At 45.3% G+C, this 27826-nt stretch overlaps 1 protein-coding gene across 1 annotated transcript; it reads left to right on the forward strand.

Moving 5' to 3' along the window:
• Positions 1-22544: 22544 nt before the first annotated feature.
• Positions 22545-27305, forward strand: LOC119172926 (uncharacterized). The gene is made up of 3 exons (XM_037424068.2): positions 22545-22700; positions 23783-23975; positions 27069-27305. Exons 2-3 carry the CDS (start codon positions 23802-23804, stop codon positions 27273-27275), a joined length of 381 nt encoding a protein of 126 aa, XP_037279965.2. The 5' UTR covers positions 22545-22700; positions 23783-23801; the 3' UTR covers positions 27276-27305.
• The last annotated feature ends 521 nt before the right edge of the window (positions 27306-27826 follow it).

Consider the following 27826-nt stretch of genomic DNA (forward strand, 5'->3'; position numbering starts at 1 on the left):
TGAAATTTAAACTTCTCGAGTAACATGCAACAAGGGTGTGCACTAAGGGTCTTACGTACGCAATATAGGAACAGGACACCGCTATGGCGTTCAAATCTCATAGGCGAAGCTTAAGTGTCCCCTCATTACTCAGTATATATATCCTCACATTTACACGCTAGTGTACCGGCAGTTGTGCCGAAAGAACATGTTCCAAGATTCATGATCGAAAGACCGTGGTCTTTAAGAATCTAGTTAGTGGTGAGGGGCGCTCTCTACATTCACCTGTCTTTTCTAGGTGGTTTGCGTGTCCTAATTTCTCAAAACATACTATAACATGGCAGTCACCATTTTCAACTTCTTAACAGAATTACCAATAGTAATAATAGGTGATGGTAATCAAAATGCTAAAATAACATTATGATTGTGAGAAACGTCGCATTCGAGGGCTCATAAAATTTCGGCCAAATTGGATGCTTTACAGAGCAACTAAATCAGAGCCCACGTGCCTCAAGCATTTTCACCTCCATCAAAATCCACCTCTTTCGTTTTTATGTGCTGCCCTCAGCCATCAGGGTTTAGGTAAGAGCCGGCACAACCTGTAATGCCACAAGCAAAGCCTCGCACATGAAGGAACGTTCTGTGACTTTGCCTCTAAGAGAAATGTTGAGAAGAAGGCGGATTGTGGCCGTCGCAGCTGGTATTTTATCCTGCGACCCCACCGCGCTGGTGCTATGTTACTCGGCTGCTGACCCGCAGGCCGCGGGATCCAATCCGAGCTTCAGCGGCTGCATTTTCGATGGAGGCGAAAATGATGCAGGCCCGTGTGCTCAAATTTGGGTGCACGTTGAAGAGCCCCAGGTAGTCGAAATTTCCGGAGCCCTCCACTACGGCATCTCTCATAATCATATAGTGGTTTTGGGACGTTAAACCCCACATATCATCATCAGGGATTTTATCCCGCGACCTGTGGCTCAGTAGTCGAGCCCAATTACCGCTAGACAACTAAGCTGGGTAACGGAATTGCTCGATCACAGAATGCAAGTGACTTGCCAATTGTTTGAAGTTGTCGAAAAATCTGCCCCTACCGGTGTGAAGGAACGTTGTCAGACATTACGAATCATCATTTTTTCTGTTAATGACAACAAACGAACAATGAGGCCAGAGAAAACATAGGGGTTGTTATTAGCAGTAACTGTAATGTCAGTGTGAGGAAAGCTGGCGCAGTGCCAGCTCTAGAATAAGGTCACGGGCTACGTAACGCCAACGTGTACAACGACGAGCGTTGCTCACTCGCTCTCGTGGCTACCAGCGGCGCTGACTAATACTCTTAGGCTTAAACGCACATGCATACATATACCCATCAACGTAAATGGAGGGGTGACCACCGCTGTAGCTCAATCAGCAGAGCATCAGACGCATTAATCTTAGGTTGTAGGCTCGGCCCCTGCCAGCGGCAAGTTATGTTTGCGTCAACATTTAATTTTTTTTCAATTACATCACAATTGAAATGGATGCAACCTCAATATTTTTAGCATCACTGTCTGTTAGTCTTTATTATCGTTAACAGCCGAGCCCTTAAATTTCTCTTCTTTTGTTTTCCACTCAAGAATCCATCATATAATAGCCTGAAATAACGGGGCTCCAAACGATTTCGTTTGTGGTAAATTGGAATTATGACACCAAGACGCCAGTTCTCTTTCGGGTAATCGGGTAGATTGTTTCCGCTTCACTGGCCATAAAGAATGTTCTTGTGTGCTCAAGCATACGAAACTTGCATGGCATCGACAACGAGCAAAGCCGGGATGACATCCTAGCTAAAAATTTGAAGTCGGCTCTCAAGCAGTTCTACTTGCTGCCATATGATCTCTCATGTGGTCCCCCTTACTTTCAAGTGGGAGCACTTCAGAGCAAGCAGAACCCATTCACAGGTCTCATTTGATGCCAAGTGGTTCCACTAAAAGCTCTTACTTGATGTAAAGGAGACCACTTCAGTGCAAGTGGAACCTATGAATAGGTTTTACTTGACAAATAGTGGGTTTTGTCCCACTTGCTACATTAGTGGGACTGTTGCACTCGCAATTTCTGAAGTGGTCGTACTTGCTTTCAAGTGGATATTTTAAGGGTACCACTTGGACCGTAACAGGTCTTATTTGCTGCCTAGTGGTTTGGTATTTCGTGCTTCTGCAATAATGCTTTACAGAACGAGTAAACATGGTCAACTTTTTCTATAACAAACCCCTGCACATGCACTTCCACTGACTATTGACATTTCTTGTACTGAAAAAAAAATTTATTCGGCACAAAAAAAAGATAAACAGATATATTATACAATTTACCCGAGTAATAGCTGGATGAATGAATGAAATTTATGTGGTCTTTTGCGGGCCGCTCCCACGTCGGAACAGAAAGACCGAGTAATGGTATGAGTATATATGAAAACGGAGCTTATGAAGTTTTTAGTTTCATGTAAACTGACCCAAGCAAAATAATCAACAATAACACTTATCCATATACGTAATGAGTTACCTGTAAAGTTGTATGCTTATTGAGATTGTGCGACATATTTGTCAAACTTTTGACACAGTGACAAATTGTTTTATAGTAATAGCATAACGCACACTACTGTCCTGAAGACAAGGGCCCAAGAACATACCACTTGATTGCATTTCGTGAAGAATTTTTTAAGTGAATGCCATTGCTCTCAAGTTCATTGAGCAATCATGGCACACAGTATGACAGGCTGCTCATTTATTATTTCGTGCGGGAAAAAGTTGTGAGCCATTTGTCTCTTACCCTTGTGCTGTATGAAATAGCATTGTGTATAGTCAGATTACGTAACGACAAGAACTTATGGTTGTTACTTCAGAAGTATTTTCGGCAATTAGGAGCGGCAGTGAGATTACGGAAATTCGCAAGTGGGCAGATCCTAAGGATCGAAAATAGCTATGCAGTATCGGCGTCACTCTTTGCTATGTGGCAAACTGCTTCTTTCTGAAGCAAACTCAACCTATGTAAATTGACTTTTGTTGTGTCACCCCATACTAAGAAACAATACGTTAAATGAGAGGAAAATAGGCTATTATGAATCATGAATCACTCCGCGGTAAAGTATAGCGCAGTCTACAAATCTCCCTGCAGACTTTGGCTAAACCTGCGGCAGTGAAATCAGCATGATCATTACAAGTAAGATGTATATTAAATACAAATCCCAAGGTTTACGATGGATGCAATTTTTATGCGATCAGACCCAAGCTCTACTATGAAATTTTTAAAATCATGATCATGTCATTGTGGCGGGGTGAAAAAGACCGCCTTTGTTTTTGATGTATTCAGTTTTAGTGAGTTAATGGAGCTCCACTCAGCTAAGTGCTTTAGTGCAGTATTTGTGATGACTGAGAGAGTGTTTATGTTCTTTGAATTCACGAAAATGCTAGTGTCATCCACATAAACAATGAAGTTAGGGTCCTTATAAATGTTCGTTATGTCATTGATATATATGTTGAATAGAAAGGGCACCAGTATGCTACCTTGCGGTACTACTTGAGTTATTTCTTTCACTGTGCAATGTTCTGACATAATAGAAACGCATTGCTTCTGTGCTTTAGATGCGAAATTATTAACGTAAGAGGAGTGCCACGAAATCCGTAATACTTTACTTTGTAAATAAAGTGCAGTGATTCAGACGGTCGAAGTCCTTAGAGTAGTCAACGAAAATACCCAACAGAAATGGTTCATTTTAAAACAATTGTTTTTTTCTTCAAGACTAACGCTTTTTGTTTTAGTAGAGCAAGCTCTGTTGACATGTCTTCACGAAAGCCGTATTGTTGCGCCGTAATGATCGAGTGTTTATCAAAGAAAGCCATAATTATTTTGCTAATTATTTTTCTTATCCTTTTGATACTGTAACAATGTTGAAGGACTCGGGGTGTTATAAAACGTATTTATTAAAAGGCGAACCTGTGCCCACATCTCAAAAGGACTATGGTCGTAGCACGTTACAGCAGAACACCAAAGATGTCTTCCTCTTCTGCTTCTTCAAGAAGAGTCCCAAGCGCGTGGCGCACATCAGCAGGGGCCAGCTGGGTTCTCGTGCTATCATCATCGTTTCTGTGCAACACTATACGGCGCGCAGCATGTATGTCCCTGTGCGCGTGGTGATGGGCGCGTTGTTTGAATGCAGGCACTATGTCGCGGCATAATCCCCCTCCTCATACGCATCGTCCCGATGCGTCAGGCAATGAATAGATTCGTGGTAGGCGTCACTGGTCTTCCGCTGATCTTTCATAGTAAGGCTTCATCCGGACTACATGTACAACCTCTGTATGGTTGCGGCGTTTTGAGCTCCCGTGTATAGCGGATCTAACTTGGTAAGTTACATCGCTTACACGATGAAGTACTTCGTAAGGCCCGAAGTAGCGGCTAAAAAGTTTTCCAGAAAGTCCACGGCGACGCACAGGAGTCCATATCCATACTTTGTCAACTGGTTGAAAATGCGCTTCGGTACGACGCTGATTGTACCGATAGGAGTCGATACGCTGTTGGCGGCGTATTCTGTATCTCGCCATCTGTCGTGCTTCCTCGGCTCTTTGCAGGAAGTCGTCTAGGCCAGGTGGATTGCTGCTTTCATCATTCAGTAATAACATGGCATCCAGTGGAGTGGTGACTCTTCGGCTGAATACAAGTTCAAACGGTGTCACTCGCGTTGTTTCTTGAACGGTTTATTATATGCGAACGTGATGTAGGGCAATATTTCATCCCACAGTTTATGTTCGACGTCGATATACATTGAAAGCATATCAGTCAGAGTTCTGTTCAAGTGCTTCGTTAGGCCATTTGTTTGAGGATGGTATGCTGTAGTTCTTATCTGGTCTGTATGGGTCATTCGCATCAGACATTTCATTAGGTCTGCAGTAAAAGCTGGGCCACGATCTGTAATTACGACGCTGGGTGCACCATGTCTGAGGACTATGTTGTTGATGAAGAACTTGGCAACTTCAAGAGCTGTTGCGGTGTACATCGAGTCAGTCTCAGCGTAGTGAGTGAGATAGTCCGTGGCTACGACTATCCACTTCTTTTGTGCAGTCGATGTGGGAAACGGGCCTAGGAGATCTATACCGACTTGTTGGAATGGGGCATGCGGTGGTTCTATTGGCTGGAGGAGGCCTGCAGGTTTCACGGATGGAGTTTTGCGTCTTTGACACTCACGGCAAGTTTTCACATAGCGCTGAACTGATGATAACAGTTTTGGCCAGTAGTATTTTAGGTGAATTCTGGTGAATGTACGGCTGACACCCATGTGTCCAGATGTTGGCTCATCATGACATGCGTGCAGAATCTTGTTTAGTAAAGGTGCAGGTACAACGAGTAAAAACTTGTCACAATGAGGCTTGAAGTTCCTCTTGTAAAGGACCCCTTCTCGAAGACAGAACGAAGGGAGCCCTCTGGATAAAGTGCGCGGGACTTTAACGTTGAGTCCTTGGAGACGCTGTATAAGCGGCAGCAAATCGGGGTCATTTTGTTGTTGTTGAGCGATTTCTGATGCCTGGACGACGCCTAGAAACGGGAAGTCTTCTTCCTCCGGCTCACTCGTCTCCACTGGAGCGCATGACAGGCAGTCGGCATCGCTGTGCTTTTTCCCAAATTTGTATACCACAGTAACATCGTACTCTTGTAGCCTAATGCTTCATCTTGCTAGTCGGCCAGAGGGATCCTTCAGATTCGCACGCCAACACAGGTAATGGCGGTCACTGACTGCTCAGAATGGTCTACCGTAGAGGTACGGCCGAAATTTACTTATGGCCCAGATGTCCGCGAGACACTCTTTTTCGGTTGCAGAGTAATTTGTCTCAGCTTTCGAACGCTTGCGGCTGGCATACGCTAGCACTTTTTCTTGGCCGTTTTGCCGCTGGACTAGAATGGCTCCGAGGCCGACGTTACTCGCATCAGTGTGAACTTCAGTTTCGGCAGTATCATCGAAGTGGGCGAGGATTGGAGAGGCTTGCAGGCGTGTTCTTAACTCATCAAATGCTTCCTGTTGTTCACTTTCCCACATAAAGGGCACTTCGTCTTTTGTCAGATTAGTAAGTGGTTCAGCAATGTTCGAAAAATTTTCCCCAAATCGCCGATAGTACGCGCATAAACCCAGGAAGCGACGTACTGACTTCTTGTCTTTAGGTGTCGGGAACTTCGCTATGGCAGCTGTCTTTTCGGGATCTGGCCGAACGCCATCGGAGCTGACGACGTGTCCGAGGAATCGAAGCTCTTCAAAAGCGAAGTGGCATTTTTCTGGCTTGATGGTCAAGTCTGCTGAACGAATGGCTTCTAATACTGTGCGGCGTCACTCTAGATGTTGGTCGAATGTAGCGGAAAATACGACAACGTCATCCAAGTACACCAAGCAGGACTGCCATTTCAGTCCCACGAAGACAGCGTCCATTATTCTCTGAAACGCAGCTGGCGCTGTGCACAGGCCGAATGGAAGCGCTTTAAATTCGTAGAGGCCGTCTGGGGTAATGAATGCCGTCTTTTCACGGTCGCGCTCATCCACCTCAATTTGCCAATATCCGCTCTTGAGATCAAGGGAGGAGAAGTATTTCGCACTCCGTATTCGATCGAGTGTATCATCGATACGCGGCAGAGGGTATACATCCCGTTTCGTTACGCTGTTCAGTTTCCGATAGTCAACGCAGAATCGAAGGCTGTTATCTTTCTTTTTAACAAGCCCTACGGGAGACGCCCATGGACTGCTAGAAGGCTGTATCACGTCATCTGAAAGCATCTCCTCCGCTTATTTCTTGATGACGTCTCTTTCCTTTTGCGATACTCGATATGGGTGTTGGTAAATTGGTCTCGAGGCTTCTTCTGTTATAACCCTGTGTTTTGCAATAGCCGTGCGTCGCACCTTAGAGGACGTTGAAAAGCAGTTCGAAAACTCTTTTATAAGGGCGAACAATCGTTTCTTCTGATATTCTGGGAGCCTATGGTTGACGTTAACTGATGCGTCGACGTTGCAGGTCTCTTGTGTAGTGGTTAGCGTTGCCGCTAAACTGCATAGTTCAGTCGCCATGCAGAACTCGTGGAAATAGGCGATAGCCATACCTTGCGCGATGTGCTGACATTCATTCCCAAAATTCGTAAAGAGGACAACTGAGCGGCCATTCCTTAAGTGAACAACACCCCTCGCTACGCAAATTCCTTTGTTTAAAAAGAGCTCTACATTTCCATCCGCTATTTCTTCGTGGTCACACAATCCCTTATTTTCAACAAGCACCATTACACTACAGCGTGGTGGCACTGTGACGTCATCATCAACAACGCGCAGAGCAGTAAGACGTCGCTTTTCTGATTCCTCCACCGACATAGCTTGTTCGGTCGAAAACGTTACACTGGATCTGCGCAGATTAATTATGGCTCCATTGGCTTGCAGAAAATCCATTCCTAGTATAAGCTCCCTTGAACAGTCCGGCAGCACGATGAAGTCAGCAACGTAAGTAAAGCCTCTTATTTCGAGCCTTGAGGTGCATCTGCCGAGCGGTGTAATAGTGTGGCCACCTGCCGTGCGTATCTGTGCCCCACTCCATTTTGTCACAACCTTTTTCAGTTTCTTTGCCAATTTGTGACTCATTACCGAATAATCAGCGCCGGTGTCAACTAAAGCATTTAGCTCGTATCCGTTTAGTTTCAACCGCAAATCTGAAGTAATCTTCGGACTGCTGCGCTTATCCTCTGTAAACATAGCATCGTCACCTTGAAACCGTAATGGAGGATCTTCGCAACTGTAGTTATCAGCGGCCTCACCTCCACAGGTCGCTTGCTTCAGTTTTCCTGGTGTGTACTTGTAGAACGGTGCCCAGACCGGGCGGAAGAAGCACGTGGGCTGGGTGATCGGTAACGCCTGGGTGACGGCGATCTTGGCTGATGGTGGCGTGGAATGAGTGGGCTCTGGCGCGCGGACAAGTACTCTTCGATCTCTGTTGGCCGTTCACCGTTTCGAGGGCATGGTGCGTACAATGAAAAGCCCCTTAATCCTGCCTGTCGGTAAGGGCAGAACCTATACAGGTGACCTGCTTCCCCACAATGGAAACACAAAGGCCTGCGCTCATGGTCACGCCAGATGTCACTTTTCCGGGGCCTTTGATCCACGTAGCGAGCTACACCACGGGCTCGTGGCAGGTAGGTAGCCGTCGGTTCCAGTGAGCGAGGTGTGCTGCGTACCGTTTGTGGGCAAGGAGAGGCCATCACAACTGCTGCATTGGTGTGCGCCGCGGGTTGTCTGAGTACTTCAGAGTATGTTGGCATGCGTTGGATCGGCTGTGGCGCACGCTCCGGCTCACGTATCATCTGCCTCAGTTCATCTCGTACTATGTCGACGACAGACAGTGTTGCTGTAGTGTGAGGTGCTTGCAACTCGCTGAACTCTTCTCTGATCACTGACCTGATGAGTTCTCGCAGGGCGTCCATGTCACTTCCCTGGCGTCCAGGGAAGACATTGGCAGGTGCATAGTTTATGTCTCGATTGTACTGTCGAGCCCGCTGTTCTAGCGTTTTCTCGATGGCTGTCGCTTCGGTATGAAACTCCACAACTGTTCGTGGTGGGTTGCGGACGAGAACAGCGAATAGCTCTTGCTTCACCCCACGCATGAGGTGGCGTAGCTTCTTGTCTTCAGTCATATGGGAATCTGCGCGCTTGAGCAGGCGGATCATGTCCTCGATATACATTGCGACACTTTCGTTGGTCAGTTGGTTCCTGGATTCGAGCGCAGCCTGCGCCTTTTCATTGCGATCCGCGCTGGCATAAGTCGCCAGAGCTTGTCACCGAAATTCATCCCAGGTCGTAAAGGAGGTTTCATGGTTCTCATACCACGTCTTTGTGAAGTCCTCCAAAGCAAAGTATACGCGGCGGAGCTTCTCTCTCTCGTCCCAACCATTCAAACATGCCACTCTCTCAAAGAGGTTCAGCCAATCTTCCACGTCTTCATATGAGTCGCCCTGAAATACTGGTGGCTGGTGAGGCTGATTTATCACCACTTGAGCTGGTGTTACATGACTTGTCACGGTGGTGGCGTCCATTGACTGAGTTCCCCTTGGCGTGAAATGGAGTGGACTGAATTCTGGTGAATCACCTCGAAGACGGCGACTGGTCCTCTGATGCACAGGTGTCGGCTCCGCAGTATCAACTCGCTGGTGGTCGGGGCTACGCTGTCTTGTGTTCGTAGGGCTTCGATTCATTACCCAGCACGTCCACCAGAAATGTAACGATGTTGAAGGACTCGGGGTGTAATGAAACGTATTTATTAAAGGGCGAACCTGTGCCCACAACTCAAAGGGACTATGGTTGTAGAACGTTACAGCAGAACACCAAAGATGTCTGCCTTCTTCTACTTCTTCAAGAGGAGTCCCAAGCGCGTGGCGCACATCAGCCGGGGCCAACTGGGTTCTCGTGCTATCATCATCGTCTCTGCGCAACACTAGACGGCGCGTGTAGGTCCCTGTTCGCGTGGTGATGGGTGCGTTGTTTGAATGCAGGCACTATGTCGCGGCAATATAACAGAAAGAACTCACACTAGCCAATAATTTGATAATACATTTTTATCGCCAGATTTGAAAATGGCGCTAACTTTAGCACATTGAATTTCCTGAGTAAAGATTTCAATAGATATCGAATGGTTAAAAATGTGAGTGAGTGCAGGTGACGAGATGTCAGCCACAAACTTTATCGGTCTTATCTGTAATCCGTTTATGTCACGTGCCTTGCTGTTTGTTAAGGACATAAAAGTTTGAAAGCCAGCGTCTTCAGTTGTGGGTGGGAAAAAAAAGCCGTATGAGCATTACGCGGACCTACAAGTATTGCTCGGGCCATATTTAAATATCCTTTCTCTAAACTCGTAAAGTAATTGTTAAACTTATCTGAACTTCTATGCCCCTTAGGGTCCTGTTATTATGTTTTAGCAGAAGCTCATTATTCTGGTGGTTGCTGTGGTTTAATAACTGGCTGACTTCGCACCAAAGTAAGTAAGGCGACTGCCTATTGGACTGAAAAGGTTTTCGCAGTAAACTTTCTTAGTATGTCTTAAGCCAGCCGATGGCGATACGCGTCTGCATGAGCCTACGTTTTTCCTGACGAATGTAACAAGTTTAGCGCGGAGAGCAGCAAAATGTAGATAGATAGATAGATAGATAGATAGATAGATAGATAGATAGATAGATACATAGATAGATAGATAGATAGATAGATAGATAGATAGATAGATAGATAGATAGATAGATAGATAGATAGATAGATAGATAGATAGATAGATAGATAGATAGATAGATAGGAAGAGTTAAGGCACCTCTGATCTAGGGGTCCTACGCCGTAATTAAATGTAGAGCCTCGTTTGGTTTACTTTTTCTTTCCTCCTTCCTTCCTTTTTTCTTTTTCGGTTTCTTCCACCTTTTTTAACTGTATTTCAAGTTTTTTCCTCTCAGAAATGCTGTAGGCCCGTGTGCTTAGATTTGGGTGCACGTTAAAGAACCCCATGGGGTCGAAATTTCCGGAGCCCTCCAATACGGCGTCTCTCATATACATATGGTGGTTTTGGGACGTTGAACCCCACAAATCAATCAATCAATCAATCAATCATGTTTCTTCCTCTCTCCATATTTTTCTGTCCCTTTCTTGCTAACTCTATTTTACATTTTCCTCTCTTTCTATTTCTCTCATGACTTCTTTTTTTTCCAATTGGATACACACTTCTGCTTGCATTACACCAAGCGCGCTACTTTCTTTTTTTTTGGCTGACGATGATAAAAATCATCATCAAGGCACTTAAAGAACCAGAAGAACAAGATTTCTTGGCGCCGACAGGCGCTCAATATGCTACACATGGACCGTTACACGAAGCGACCAGGAGAGCGTACAACAGGATACTACAGCACGCGACAGCATACGACAGCTCGCATCCCTGATGTGCTCTGCGCTTACAACAAGAATTATTCTAATAATGCAAGTGGTTCACCCGGGCAGTAGCCCAACGCAGTGTCCATTACGTTGCAAACTCCCGGCCAAAGAAAACAAATAACTCCTTGGCACGTGTAATGCAGCTGTATAAGATGAGCAATTAACATACTGCGCAAGGTGAAAGGATAAGTGCAGAATGAGATAAGATGCTTCTCTTTAGACAAGGTTGCCACGCGCGTCACTTCGCAAACAGAGTACCTTCAGCTGTCGAGTTAGGAGGCACCAATTTTCTTTATGACACATGATATCACGGTCTATAGGACATCCTACAGCCTTCTTACAGCTTTAGTTTTGCTACCAAACTATGAAACTACGGCCGGCAACTGAAGAACAGTTTGCAATGTTTCACTGTCATAGTAAAGCAAATTCAATCTGCCACAGCGCACAAGATCGGCATTTGCCTTCAATGAATCCCTCCCGTTCAAACATTATGCTACTCTCTGCAATAATTACACTCTTCAGGATGGCTTTGTGAAATTGCAGGTTCACAATGATGACCCCTACTTTGCGTGTGCTACGCTTCACATGACGTTAGGAGCTGGTTTTGGTGCGTGCGTGCGTATGCGTGTCTGTGAGTGTGTGTTTCTGTGTATGTGTGAGTTTGTGTGTGCGTGTTTGTGTCAGTGTGTGTGCGTGTTTGTGTCAGTGTGTGTGCGTGTTTGTGTCAGTGTGTGTGCGTGTGCGTGTTTGTGTCAGTATGTGTGCATGTGTGTGTTCGTTTGTGTGCTTGTGTGAGTTTGCGTGTATGTGTCTGTGAGTGCGTCTGTGTGTGTCTGTGAGTGCGTCTGTGTGTGTTTGTGTGCGTGTGTTTGTTTATGTGCGTGCGTGCGTCTGTGTGTGTTTGTTTGTGTGCGTGTGTGTGTGTGCGTGCGTCTGTGTGTGTTTGTGTGCGTGTAATTGTTTGTGTGCGTGTGTGTGTGCGTGTGCGCGCGCGCGCGTGTGTGTGTGTGTGTGTGTGTGTGTGTGTGCGTGTGTGTGTGTGTGTGTGTGTGTGTGTGTGTGTTCATAGGCATCATTTTAAATAGAGCTATTAAGATCGGCTTCTGACTGAATGGGAAAATTAAAAATTAAGGAACCCTAAAGCTTCGCCTTTAGTAGTTGTTGAACGCAATAGCGATATGCTGTTCCTAATGCATACTTCAAACCACATTTTGCATGAAACCTCTTTTGAACTTGCTATGCACGCACACGTGTCCTTTGGAAACAGGCGTCGTAGCATGTGTGCATTTTGTAGTGGGTTTCCGGTTTTAAATCACGAAGTCATTTTATAATCATGTTCTGACGCCCTATAGCAATGGGCACTTCTACCACGCTTTGTTGCTGGAATATTTTATGTTGTTGGAAAGCATGTACAAAGGACGCGTGCGTTTGTAAAACATGTATTACTATCACCGCATTTTCAACCAGAGGAAGTTATTTTCAATGTATTCATAAGCAGACGCGTGGCCGTGTCGTAGAGCATCCGCTTGCCACGCTTACAATCTGGGTTCGATCCCCTCTCGGTTCCAAATGAGCTGACATAAATGTGTACTCTGACCCAGGATTTATTGTTGCTGTATTTTCAACGTTGTTGAATTTTTAGTCACCCACAAGATGATTTTTCGCTCACAACCAACAATAATGATTCCAACGCCGACTTTGTTTTTGCGAAACAAGCTGTTTAACTGCAATCGCATTAAATTGAACGCTTTTATTCTCCAACTGACTAGCAGCACCACGAAACGCACCATCATGTCAATGCCGTTATAAAATTCAAACAATCATTCGCTCCCTCTGCCAAGAAAAAAAAGAAGCTTCTCGTGCAGCATGTCCAACTCGGTTGCAGTAAAACCTATTAAAGGTAGAGAACCCACTCGCTTCTTTACCTTTACAAGATTTTTTTTGGGGGAGGGCTACAGCATATGCCACGAAATGAGTGTTTTAACCATATTGCTGTATGGTTACAATATTTATGTGACGCTATGATGAATGAGAGACATGGCCCGTATTGCCTATATCAGCCTATACCATCAGTCACTGCCTTCTTACGTCACATGTGTACGTACGCCGTATTCTATTGGTACAATCCTGCAACGAAACAAACTTACTGAACAAGGACCTTTTCTTTATTTCATAACACTATAGTCGCTTAGGTCTTAGGAAAAGTGGCACAATACGTCAAAATTTCGCTAATTGCACACAAGGGTGGTAATTGACATACTCAAGAAATCGAATCCCGAAACACTGATATTCAAACAATGCGTGAGTGCACTCAAACCTTCACGCATGTATTTTCGTCAGGTTTGTGATATACACTGAAGCCCGAGGCTACTATTCATTCGTTTTCCTGATACATTGTAAGTGTTCAAGGTTCTCGAAAAAGAAATAATAATAACGGGTATCGTTACAAGTGCTGTCTTTCTGGATCTAATTCACATTACCAAACGTGTTTGCTCACGGAGGGTGGAAGGTAATGCCATTGTGACTGTGCATTTTCGTTAAAGCGTTTCGTTCAAGTGTTATACACTAAGAACGAGTGTTCCAATCTGCTTTACGTACGTCTGACGTTATTGTCGTCTAGGTAAAGATAACGAATCACTTATGCCGCACTATCGAGTCGTTTATATTTGCCGAAAATAAGACTGGCCCTGTATGTATAAAAGTTAGCCAACTTAACATCTTTTAACCAATATAGTTACCTCACAAATGAGATGATGTGTAGGCATGTCCTGACAAACCCTAATAAGTTACTGATTTCACGCTGATTGGGGCTATTTATTGCTTCGCGTCGCAAAAAAAACGAGAGATACTTTAAAACTTTAAGGCAGATCACATCCAGGGATCATGCGCCACTTTTCCAAGCAACTATGAACAACATCAGTACTGCCGCCTATTGCCTAACGAGTTGATTGCCGAAAAATATTCTCCATCAAAATCGAGTGCAGTTACTTGTTAAACCTATACTGGGTATATACAGAAAATGATTTTCTTTTCTTTCAGAAATGCGATGAAGTGTTGGAAGGATACAAGTTCACGTGTTTCGCAGCTTGTTGAAGCCTAGTATATTCGGCAGCGAATTCTTTAGACGCCAACAATCAGCTGACACGTACATAAGAGTGATACAAATACTTTTCCGGTTGTCGTTTCTCTTGCGGAACGCATTGAAAATTAAGCACAAGTAATATGAAATCAACTCTCCGTTAAATTCCAAGACGGTTGTAGGAATCTTATCGGCGCAGCGAGTGCTTACAGCGTAGAATTATAATAGCAAGTCGACACTACACTCCTGGAGCACGAAATCCTGCATAAAAGTATCAGAACCACCAGGATCTGTAGAATCAGTTCTATATTTAGAAGAATATATGGATGAACAGTGTTGCTTTAATTAAGTACCAATGCTGCTTTAGCTTGTCGAACTCGAAATCCGTCATCCATTATTAAAATACTGTTAAATTTCCTGACGCCGTAATACCTCCTAATTTTCCCTCACACTTCCTTGATGGCAAACTAGCGTGGTTTTAAAATTTAGTAAAACTTCGTGGTTAACAAGGACTGACATAGTTGTCGAAAGCGTCGTAAATTTTAAAACAGCTATCACAGCAGGGGTCAAAGAATACTCGAAATAAATGTTTATCTTCCTCCAACCATCCAAGCGCGCCGAAGTGTAGGCGTTGGAACGAACTGCATCGTCTTCCGTACTTTTGGCGGAGCTACATTGAACAACGACGGGAGGTCCCAGACGCCAATTGATCCGAAGTGTGAAGGCGTTATTCAGGTACCTGAGGCTACAATTAACATTGACAGCAAGATCTCGCTATAGGTGGCAGCATAATCACAGCGTTAGCGTCAACAGGCGGACCACGGCCCTCAACCAAACAACACAGTGATGCTTCACTGTGAGCGTTATCAGTCGAGTGTCAGTGAATAAAGGACGTTGACTGCAGAATAATAGTGGCACATAGTTCTTATATTGCCACATTCATTTAGGCAGCCGGTATAAGTTTCCTATTACGTACGAGAGAAGTGCAAATCTTTCCGTACCAAGGTGCTGGCCTTATGTGAGCATGGTATTTTGCACTGCAATTGATTTTTTTTCTACGGTTTTATTCATACGTGCTCACGTTTCAATATGCCTATAGTACAATATAAATGGCGTTGCGCGACTCAGCCTATTGAGTGTTAACTTCCTGCTCTATCGGCTACAAAAAAAAAACAAATGGGGGACCCTTAAGCTTCGCCTTTTAGAGCTGAACGTGAGAGCGAAATCCGGCCCCTAGTGCGCCCTTCAAGCATGCTTATTCATATGGTTTGTTACACACACGCACGAACACAAACAGCAGACCGCCCTCTGCTAGAACGGCGGTCTGCTGTTGTCAAAACGCGTTTTAAAGACGATAGTCTTTCTTGGGGACCTTCGACGCAAAAACTTTAGTGCGTCTGTCTGTCAGTGAATTTGTCTGTTTGTCCGCTTTTAACGGTACCCTAAACGGCACCAAAGTGGCCAAAGGATACTTTAAACGACTGACCCCATCCGCAGCACCCAACAATATTGCTCAAGATTCAGCGTTCGTAGTTGTGTGATTGCCAATTAAAAAGCAATTATTGCGCATATCTTAGGCACCATAACAACACGTCAAAATTCTGTATGCGTTTCTCCTACTAGAAAAGGCATACATAAGTAATTTTGAGAACCGTAGCGTTTATCACCTTGCGCTGACATTCATGCAACGCTTGCAAGAGAAGGCAAGTGTTTCCAGCGCTTTGCTAAGACGGCACGGTGGTGGCGCCTACCCATCTCCTTGCGTTCTACACCCAAGGGGGATTAAAGAATGTCTGCACCTTATCACCTCTGAGACGGGTGCGCACGCCGCGAGCTTCGTTTTCCAAGATAACTGCCAGATAGCGCTCATGTGTCACGTGTGACGTCACTTGATGCGCTCGTCCACCTCCACTGCACGCTCGAGGCACTCTAACGCAGCGCCTCCAGAATGCAATTCACCTATTATCTTGCGCAGAACATCAAATAAACGTTTTCTTCACTCTCTCCAGACGCGAGACTATCGTTTCTCGACGACATTTGCCGTGTAACACGCAGATACGGGGACAATGTCTCACAGACGGCACACACACACACACATACACGTGCGCGCAAGCGCGCGCACGAATAGTACATACAGGTATTAAATGCAAACCATTGCTTAGCAAATTTCAGTGACTGAGCGTATCTATCTATCTTTCTTTCTATCTAGTCGCTTACGTTTGGGTGCTCTCGTAGTCACCTCCTTAACCTGGTGCGAACCAAAATTAGTATGGGATGGTAAGATGGTTTCACTAATATGACGCGCTAGTCAAAACATAAGTAATGTCACAATACCCTTGCCTAAGTCGTCAAACACTTCCTGTCAGGCAGCGTCCCATACCCATGGGCGAGTATGTGCCGCTGGTATGCTGGTATGTGCCACAGGTGATTGACACTTAGTAGCTACCCAGGAACGACGCGAACACACAAGAGCAGTTTTAACGCGTGAGCATTAGGAAATACCCGACATCGGTAGTGTTGACCAAACGAAGGCATAGAATGAATGCCAGGGTTTCAGCTGGAATCAAACCAAAGCATTCTGCGTGGCAACGAAGCATTCTACCACAGAGCTACGCCAAGTCTCGGAACTACTTTTCAAATAGACGCTAATCTTCGTGAAACGTCAATAGTGGTTGCAATGCTGCCTACCCAATTTTACAAACATTACATATGTAGACCTTTGACAAAACCGTCACGTCGGGTTAGCGTCAATTGAGGTTGAGTGTCATGCGCTGAAGTTTATTTTTGTAGCAGTGTCTAGGGCCAGCGTCTTCGCGAGCATCAGCGCTTCATATGAGCTTCTGCTGTTGCTAATACGCATGTTCCACTTGGCATCGCTGCGCAAATGAAAACAACTGGTTATATAAACATCTGCCACTTATCAACATATGTCTCTGCGTGCAACATTTGTGCATATATTTAGAGTCCTTTCATGACGTGTCGCTCAATAAAAAAATGAAACACGGTCACATTCTCTCCGCATGCTTCGCATAATGACGATTCCCAGGTATGTGGGATCTGCCGAATTTTTTTATCTAAAGTAAGAGTCGCATAGCCTCCAAAATATACGCCACGTACTCACCTTCTCGGAGGCCATGAAGAGTCTCACAAGACCTCACAGATGGCAGCACACCATCTAGCGTTTGCTGTCTGCTTCATCAACGCTTCTGGAAAGGCGTGGTATGTTTTTCGCTAGATGGGCATAGTTGTCCCTTTTTAGAGCTGTTTGAAAGTTCTTGTGTGTTTTTAGCGGTGATGGCTGCACTATTCCAGTTTTTTTCGGCGTATTTTGATGGCCTCCCACATAAGACTACACATCACCGGATGGGCTCGTTTTCGTCTAGACACCCGTCCAACAAATTGTGTTAAGAAAACTCCTACCACTACATGGCATTTATGTAGTGTTTTTTTTTCGAAGCAGCTGCAAGTAACATCCTCAATGAGACCAGAAATTTTATTTTTTATAATATTTGCTTCTTTCTCAATTTTCGCTCACGGTTGTGAGCAAAAAATCTGCGAATTTCTGCGACACGAGCTCTCTAATGCTATCGCGTTAAATTTTGCACTAGCTTAGCCCGCTTCTGTGAGGATATACGTAGCCTGAGCTAAGGTTCAACTGATTATTCTTAGCTTTCCTGGTTGTCTAGGATTAGCTTATTATGCCTATTGCTGGACAGACAAACAAACAGACAGACAGACAGACAGACAGACAGACAGGCAGGCAGGCAGGCAGGCAGACAGACAGACAGACAGACAGACAGACAGACAGACAGACAGACAGACAGACAGACAGACAGACAGACGAACGAACGAACGAACGATCGAATGGATGGACGGACGGATTGATGGATGGACAGACGGATGGACGGGTGGATGGACGGACTAGTGAGCAAGCTCACGAGAGTCCAGCGCCAGCCCAGTGACACGTCACTCCAGGAGCTTCCAGGTCTTCTCCGGTGCGTCAGTTATCTGCCACGTGACGTCACTACTCCTCGCGCATTCGCAGTAATGCTGAGCGTAAGTCCCGTGAAATGCTCAACCATGGCCAGTGTAGCTTACGCTGCAAAAAAAATCGTATTTCTGCATAATCAGTTTAAGCACAACTTCTTCCACTGCTTTTCCTTTAGCGTCATTAGGTATGGCTCAATAGAAGCACGTGACTTCGTTTTTTTTTCTCTGATTGGCGTTAACAGACGCTAGTTTGAGTTATGCGGTCTTGCAAGGATTCCTACATCACAAGATAGTGCCACTAAAATTCTGCACCAAGACCTCTACATTTAGTGTTTACTTCGTTCAGGATGACGGCAAATGCAGGTTGTGAAATATTTGAACGAAAAAGTGCCCCGGCGTTGAAATTACTGTACCTAACACCCGGCCGACACGTGCATGCACTCTCTCATTAATGTGCGTACATGCCTCGGAAGGCGAAAACTTTCTGTATATATAGCAAACATAGGTACAAGGATTTGATACTGTATGAGCCTCGCTGAGGACGTACAGGACGTTCGCACGCCCGCGAACGGCAAGTGGCTAGCCGATGACCCGAACTTTTGTCCACTCGCCGCTAGTTGTCGACTCTGTTTGATTGCGAGACCAATAGGGATGCTGAGAGTTCTGTAGCTGCATTACATCTGCCGTGAACACTAGCAGACAAATGCAATGTCAATAAGCGTTTCGTATGTTACTCGCGGCATCCATGACTAGCTCAGACAGTGTGATTGCCGGAAGTAATTGCGGTGGCCATCCTTTGATGGTGCTACTGGTAATGATGACACGACATATAGAAAATGACATTACCGTGTTTAGTCAACATTTTAGGAGGCCCTTCAACCACAACCACTGTTTCTTGCCCAAAATCGCTATTCGCGTTCTCTTTTAAGAGCTCTGATATAGATTGTTACCGCTGCTGCGATGTGTTCGGGGAGGGGGAAGGGGGGCCTGCGGCCTTGTCAAGCTGGCATCACGCCAGCTTTTTCTGCAGGTCTCCTGCATCATGTATCCTTGATGCGGAATAAAGTCATTATTATTATTATTAGATATTCTAATTCAGAAAGGATAAGTTTGCGATTAGCCACTCCAATGTTATTCTTAAAACGTGCTTTGGGGTCTGTCTTAGAAAATTGCATAGAGTGTGAATCAAATTATGTCGGGTTCAACGTGCCGAAACCATCATATCATTATGAGAGGCGCCGTGGTGAAGGGCTCCGGAATTTTTGACCTCCTGGGGTTCATTATTGTGCACCCAAATCTGAGCCCACGGGCCTACAGCATTTTCGCCTTCATCTAAAACGCAGCCGCCGCAGCCGGGATTAAAACCCGTGACATGCCAGTCAGCAGCCGGGTACCGCACCCACTAGACCACCGCGGCGAGGCGCGTGAATCAAAAGCGTCCATACTTTAAACCTCATTTTTTCGAGCAGCTCTCACAGTTAGTGATAGAGTGTCAAGGCCGCCCCGCCGCGGTGGTCTAGTGGCTAAGGTACTCGACTGCTGACCCGCAGGGCGCGGGTTCGTATCCCGGCTGCGGCGGCTGCATTTCCGATGGAGGCGGAAATGTTGTAGGCCCGTGTGCTCAGATTTGGGTGCACGTTAAAGAACCCCAGGTGGTCTAAATTTCCGGAGCCCTCCACTACGGCGTCTCTCATAATCATATAGTGGTTTTGGGACGTTAAACCCCACATATCAATCAAATCAGAGTGTCAAGGCCGACCGCAGTGTACTATATTAGCAGCACAAACTACTATGAGGTCAAAACAACAGCGTTTTAGGGCCATAGTAGTCCACCTTGGAGAAAAAAAACACGTAATATTAATATTTCACGTCACTGGCTACATAAAGACATGCGGAGAATGCCAGTGACACAACACACTACCGATAAGAGCACCATTCAGCTGATCAAGCAGCGGCGGCGACCGTTACAGTAAATCAGGTTGGATCCACCGAAGCTGGTCCCGACTAGCGGAACTAAATGTATCGTCGTAGCTACCGACTACCTCAACCACTACGCCTCAACGAAAGCCCTGCCCTAAGGCTGTGCCACTGAGATGACCAAGCCCCTTGTTGAGAACACCATCCTTCGTCATAGCACTGCAGAGGTCATCAACGACAGATGTATGGCCTTTACCGCAGACTTAACTGAGTATTTTCTGAAATGGAGTCCACAAGCCACCACCTACCCCCCCCCCCCCTTCTCCCCTAGACGTATGGTTTTTCCAAGTGTCTAAATAAGCCCATTGCCGACTTGCGGGACATGTACATCAACGTCGAGCTCAAGACGTGGGATGCAATCCTTCCGTAAGTGACTTTCGCAAATAGCACGGCAGTATAAGAAACCATGCAGACGGCGCCATACAAGTTGGTCTGCGGAAGTAGCCCGGCAACAACGCTCGATCCAATGTTATTAGCTGCCACCGACGAAGACAATCTTGACGTTCTGCTCATTTGCGACGCACCGAAAAAACTCGACAGCTCCCCCGCCTGCGTATCAGGAATCAGAAGAAGACAGATGGCCATCGCTGTAACCATCGCCCACGTCACATGGAATACCAACCTGTTGACCAATTATCGGTCTGGATGCCGATACCCTCACGAGAACCAAGCGAGCAGCTTCTACGCTGATACTTGTGCCTTCACAAGGTACTTCGACTTCTCGGTGCATTGAAGTATATCATCAATATAGACGGCATTACAAAGCCTCAGCGCCGATGCAGACGACCTGAAGTCACTAATAGCGCCCACCCCAAGACGTGCCATGCAACGTTTTCTGCATCTCGAAAGCCTGTGTCAAAGAAGAAAGCGCCCTGCCGTCAGTTCGTCAGGGAGGGCCAAGAGAACCTCTGGTCGCAATCCTGAAGGCATCACGAAAAGGTACTTGGCTAGGAGTGGCCAGAATTTTTTTTTTTTTTAGAAAACGCCATCCCCTAAGAATTGATATGTAGGGTTTAACGTCCCAAAACCACGACATGATTAGATGCCGGTTCTAGCTTGGATAACTTTGGAACAACGGAGTTCATAACGTAGAGATATTCCACAAACTAGTTCCCCGTCGGCTTTCCGTCGTTCAGCGAAGTCGTCGGTCCTTATGGTTTCCAAGAAGCAGTCATCATCCAGGTCAACTTGCGGGGGTGGGTCGACGAAGGCACGAGAAAGGCAGTCAGCCTCGGAGTGTTTTCGTCGGGACTTGTACACGACGGTAATGTCGAGTTATTAAAATTTGAGGCTGCATCATGCAACTTGACTTCAACGGTCCTTCAAGTTAGCTAGCCGACACAAGGTGTGGTGGTCGCGAACAACTTGAACGTCAGAAAGAGTGCCCGTCATCTGTTGTCACTGACCGCGAAGTCATGCGTTTGAATTCCATTGATGAATCTTTTTCTTCGGATTTTTATTTGTCATCTGATTGAGCGCATTTGTACGTTATTTTAGTGACGGAAATACGTCATTGACGTAGTGGTGGACCACGGCATAAAACACTTGCGTGTTTGAAAATCTAAAAACAAAACGTAGCCAAGTAAGCACGACTTTTCATGAGACCACCAAAGGCCTCAAAAAGTAGCCCAATTGGGCAGAAATAGCTGGAACTAAAACCCTGGTAGACGTATAGGAAGGAGTGAAACCACTGACGTCATGCCTTGATCATTTGTAAGCCAATATGACGAACAATATGTTTGTGCTCAAATAGAGGGGAACTATCATAAACACCGCGCTCGTGAGCACCACGCCCCTTTCGAGTGTTCTGTAGCCCGTAAGTCTGGGGACAGCACGCTATGGCATATGTGTCAAATCACTATGCGAACATTCCGGTGGTCACTTTTCATAGAAGCTTGCGGCTTCTCTCCGTAAATAATTGCTTAGGAGCGCCCCCCACCGCCCGCGGTAGTATATAGTGGCTAAGGTACTCGGCCGCTGGCCTGCAGGTCACGGGATTGAATCCCAGCTGCGGCAGCTGCATTTCCTATGGAAGCGAAAATGCTGTAGGCCCGTGTACTCATATTCGGGTGCACGTTAAAGAACCCCCGTAGGTCGAAATTTCCGGAGCCATCCACTACGGTGTCTCTCATAATCATATGGTGGTTTTGGGACGTTGAACCCCACATATTGATCAATGGCTTAGGAGCACTGTGATCAGTTATAACATCGTGCAACGAAATGGCGACACAGTTAGCTCTACAACAAGATGGTGGGGCGCGTGTGGTTGTGTACCGCGCGGCGTAGTTCATTGCGATGGCGATATTACAAAGCCCTTTATTCCCCGAAAGCGACAAGGAGAACTGCCTTTCCTGACCTTCCCTGCAAAGGCTTTTCGTAACTCTCGCTAGAACAAGTCTACTGAGGTGACATTGATCGACTACGAGCACATATAAAACGCCACTATATATAGGACTGCTATCAGCAACAGTATTCCACAACTGAGCATGTTGTGTTGCAACTGCCACCCAGCAGTTTATCTTATGCGCGCCAAGTGCTTCACCGACGCAGAGTTGGAGGTCTGCGCGTCATAATTGAGGCTGTTAAGCAGCTGCGCACTAACAACGTCACGCAACGCTTATCAAATACAACGTATTGTAAACTGAGTTTTATATGATTACCCGACGCTGTATATAAGACCACTGATTCACACCAGCTGACACAGTCCTGAGCGACTCGGAGCGGTGGCAGCAGGTAAGGAAAAGATTTAGACGTTTACCTTATTTCCTCCACCAGAAAAAGAGATTACGCTTCACTTTTTTTTTTGCTTTGGCGGCAGAGATGTCAATGCAAACCTCGTATAATATAGGTAGTGAGGAATTATGCCGTATCATCAAGCCATAGCAAAACAGTCATTTGTCACTTACTCATAAATGGACATAATATTGAGCATGAGAAAACTTAAACTCAGGGATTCAAATGCGTACGTGCAGCTCAATCTGTGATAATGAACGTATTGCATGTCGTTTTGTTCAATCTTTTGATTTAATAAACAAAAAGCTTGATGCATTGCTTTTAAACAAAAAATATTTTGCACAGGCAATTATATCTTCTTTCCCCGCCGTGGTGGTCTAGTGGCTGAGGTACTCGGCTGCTGACCCGCAGGTCGCGGGTTCAAATCCCGGCTGCGGCGGCTCCGTTTCCAATGGAGGCGGAAATGTTGTACGCCCGTATTCTCAGATTTGGTGCACGTTGAAGAACCCCAGGTGGTCGAAATTTCCGGAGCGCTCCACTACGGCGTCTCTCATAATCATATGGTGCTTTTGGGACGTTAAACCCCACATATCAAATCAATCAAATAATATCTTGTTGCATATACTGAGCGCCCAATTTGCTGAATTATCTAACATTGCTTCATTGGCCGGCAAAAAAGGTCTACCATATTATTTTTCAAGAAACTTGATTATTTGTGCTAATAGAAGTAATTCTCTTCGAATAATTAAAATGAAATGCATATACATTCCTGTCTGTTTGTGAAGCGAATAAGCATAACACTATCACTCTCGCCACATATGTTTCCAAAATTTTATTGAAATTTTCAGCTGTGTTTATACTTGGAGTTTTTTGTTTCCACCCCTCCTTACATACTCAATTTCAACAAGTATTTTGTGAAACTTGACCCGAATTCTCTGTTGTTTATTTCGCATCTTAATAGTATAAAAATAAATAGGGTCGTATTTTTCTAAACACATTTTGGCATTAGCGCAATTAACTTTTGGTGGCTGTTCGGTGCCTTTAACATCATACAAGCTTTTTTCGCCATTATTCACCTGCAGGGAATCGCAAACAGCAGTCATGCACCCAAAAGTGGCAATGCCCGTCGTTACGGCATTTGTCGTGGCTTTGGCGGCTGTTTCGATTGCCAGCGCTGAGGAACTCGTGTTCTGCCCTCTTGTGGACGACAAGGGTGTCAACGCCACCCTGCTGCCGAACGTGTACAACTGCTCCACCTTCTACCTGTGCTCTCAGGTGAGGATGGTCGTCAGTGAATAGCACCTGTGAGATTCGTTTGAAAAAAAAATATACAGCCTTTCATTGCACGTAGCAATAAATAAAATCATTGGAGCGGAGTTACATGTTCAGTGCCCGTGAATTTTGAGTCATCGAACAGTTAATCATCACATTGCTATCTGGCTAGCTCTGGCAGAAGGCCGACCACCAATAATAGATACTCGCTAGATGTTTGAAACACGGCACACACACGAATGAACACTTTTACGGCCGTGAGACGTCGTCTGATAAATGCAAACATGTTTCCTTTCCGGCTCCGTATTAGATACAAACAGATTAATATACTTTTGTTGCTCTGGTTTCGAGGCATACGCAAATTTTGAGTGTACTTAGTAGGATTACGGACCCCGTGATCACTCGCAAGAACATTCCATGTCGCTTACAAATTCCAACAAATCATACTGCAAGCATACAGAGCAAAATGCGCCTGTGAAATATTACCAGTAGAGCAAGCAGCGGTGTCAGCATAGCCAGCTTTCAAGCAATATGATCTCCCAAGACCGCAACTGTGTTGACGTGTTACTACTAACTAGTACATTCATTTCCCACCTTAATATTGTAAGAGACTTCTAATAGCTCACGCGCCCTTACCAAGGATTCTGACCAGATGAAAATATGTTGCGTCTTTGCAGGCCTTGAAGTGCGCAGGGAGATGCGCAAATTCATTTTCTTTGTTTGGATATTTGTCATGTTCTCTGGCGCACCCGCTCATATATCGGCCAATCTGCCGACTACATTACGTGTCGCTGACAGCGGGGTCCAGTGGCAAACTGTATCAGATTTGGTGTAAGCCATTGCATGTTTTACACCACAGCATCTGATTTCCTGTCCGGCTGGTGCGATGGTTCAGCTGAGACAGTTTCATTTTGGCTGAAAGAAAAAACAAGAACACCATGCCTGCCTGCTACCTTTTTTGAAGTTGGGGGTTATCTAATCAAAATAACGAGCTGGAGCAGCTCTTAGGGTGCCAGTAACCATGTTCCTTTCAAACTACCAGCAACCAATACCAACTACGCCAAGAATAAATTCTTCTAAAGTAATGGTATAAAGCGTCTGCTAAACTGGGTTGAGATAGCGCTCTTAAGCACGCTCCTTCGGCCAATGTGCACAGCTGCTCACCACCGAACACGTGGAGCGATGTCATTGATTTTGACTTTATATGGTACATGACAACGACGGCAAAACTTGATCTCAAGTGTTGTTGCTGTCACAATAAAAGAAATTTTAAAATTATTTCACGTCTTTTTTCGCATTGCGATTCCGTGATTACATAACATGTCCGGTAAGCTTGCCGATGCACAAGAGAAAACAGGTACCAATAAGTTTGATTGTCAATTTCTTTAAGGTTTCCGCTGTGTTTCCTGATTCTCCACTTCCTATACCTCGCAGCTAAAATGGACGCTAGGGCATGTTGCTACGACATCTTGGAAACAAAACAGCGCAAAAAATAGAGCTAGAGAAAAATGGGAACACAAATAACAGTGCTAACTTACAACAAAGTGTATTCCTGAACACCGGTGTCGACGATTGAACTTTGTTGTAACTCCGCGCTGTTGCTTGTGCCTCCTTTTTTCTTGTTCTCCGTCTATTGCGCAGTTTGGTGACTCATGTAGCACCTGAACATTGACTTAGCTGTAAAAAACTTACGCATTTCCACCAAATGAACATGATAATGGGTAATATAGCACTTGGGACTGAGTCCTGTCAGAACTTTGGTATGGTAATGATGCGGTATTTAACGCTACAAGAAAATCCGACGCACTACTTCCTATCAAACGCAATATAACATTCTCTGCAATGTGGGATCTGGCTCTGAAACAACGGCCAGAAGACATGTTTGATTCTCGTTTTTGGTTCTGGGAATTATTACGAGTATTTCGTTTTTTATTATTACTTGAAAGTTGTTTCGTACTCCTAGGGACAAACCAACCACTCGTTTGTTTCATATCACTTGCTATTCAGCAGCAATATTCTCGTTCTAAGTACACCAAAGGTAGTTGGTTTGAAAACAAGAATAACCTAAAGAGAAAGCCAGGAATGTCAGATGGCGATTGACAGAACTCAGGCTCTTACAGCACGTTAGTCTTAATGCTAGCACTTTTCCACAGCTGTTTCTCTATTCGCGAACAAAGAACACAGAAATGCATTCTTCATTTTTTTTTTCATTTATTAAACATGAGTGAAGGTTGGAACATATAGAGTTTACTAATATACACTAGAGGGAACTGTGGCGCTAGTGTCCATGGAAGCTGCAACGCACGGCGCTTCAGCGAGCATGAGAATGATAGGTAGTACACACGTTTGTCTAATCTTCGTACTTCTGACCTGCTTTTGGCTCCCTGTGTGTGTGTGTGACTTGCAGCTGCTTTCTCACGAAACAAAAATCAGCAAATGTTCAGCGGTTGCGCTTCACCACCTTATTTTTTTAGACTTACCTTTCTGAATTGGGTCACGAAGTTCAAAAGGGTTGAATTTTTATTTCAAAACAAAACCGAAACACCATAGTAAACGAAGCCGCAGGTATAATTCACCGCCCACAAGTACGAAGACTAGGCAAATGCGTGTTTTACCCTTCATTCCCATGGTCGCTGAACGATCGCAGTGACATAGTCCCCTCTAGTTAATTTTAGGAAACTCTGTGGGTTGGAAGACAAGCTGCACTTAAGTCGATTATCGAGCCATCTTGCGATATTTTTTAGCACTTAGGCAAGGGTTGCCGTGCTTGTGTTATCATCAAAGCTCCATACATTGACACTGGACAAGCCCAAGTTATCGGCAAAGACTTGTCAACATTTACTCTACTTGCTCTGTGCTTTTATGTCGTATACATAGGTAATTTCCATGATCGCGAGACGTGCACCTGATGTCCCAACTCTTGTGTGGGTTACAGTCGTGAGTGCTCCTATGGTATTGTCATTGCATTATTTTGCTTGCACGATGTTTGTACTTTTCCACTTCTGTAATGGGACTTACCGAGAGTTGAGAGTATTCTGTTAATACGTAAAAAATGATTTATGTATAAGTGTGCCGCCACTGTTACAATTATTTCAGGGTGTCCCAGAGCTGATTGAGTGTCCCAGTGCTCTGCAATTCAACCGCAAGCTGAACGTGTGCGACTACCCGTGGCGCGCTGCCTGCGTAGAGCTCCCTCTACCGGAACCCATGCTGCCGACTACCGAAGCTCCCTTGCCAACCGAGAAGATCATCATCACAAAGACAGTCAAGGAGGTCTACAGGGAGGTGGACGAGAACGCATAACCAATAAAAGATATCACTTGAGGACGCAAACTGGGAGTTGCATTGCTTCTTTTCTTATTTATTTTTTTCTTCTAGGAAACGAAACACAACGATGTTAACAAGCGCTAGCACAACATCCAGGATGCTAAGCACGTGCTGGACCACGTCTCTTTGGTTGCCTGGCTCTCGGCTGATGATTTTGCTGCTTATGGCAGTTGGCATTACTTCTTGGTTACCCGGCGGTGGTGCACAGTCCCAGAGGCCGCATGCCAGCGGCCGAAAGCGGCGCCCCCACGGGTTTGATGCGAGTAGGTTGCTGCTCCGGGACGTCCGAGCACGCTTGTGTCTCGCTTTAATCCCCCTACCCCTTCCCCCTTTATGCCGGATCGTCAATAAAGTTGTTTCACTCACTCATTAGCACTACATCCTCCACTTCAACCATTGAAGTGCTCCGCCATCCGCTTATGAAACCAGCTCTGCGCACAAGAGTGCCAATTTAGCTGAATCACTAGATACGTACTCGCTTGTGCCTCAAATATAAACTGCCTAAATATCTACCCAGACGTACTCAC

Source organism: Rhipicephalus microplus, chromosome 4 (genome assembly GCF_043290135.1).
Source record: "Rhipicephalus microplus isolate Deutch F79 chromosome 4, USDA_Rmic, whole genome shotgun sequence".
NCBI lineage: Eukaryota > Metazoa > Arthropoda > Arachnida > Ixodida > Ixodidae > Rhipicephalus > Rhipicephalus microplus.

Coding starts and splice junctions, on each gene's coding strand:
- LOC119172926 (XM_037424068.2), top strand. CDS start 23,802: ATGCACCCAAAAGTGGCAATGCCCGTCGTTACGGCATTTGTCGTGGCT. Junction 23,976..27,068: donor CCTTCTACCTGTGCTCTCAG/GTGAGGATGGTC, acceptor CAATTATTTCAG/GGTGTCCCAGAGCTGATTGA.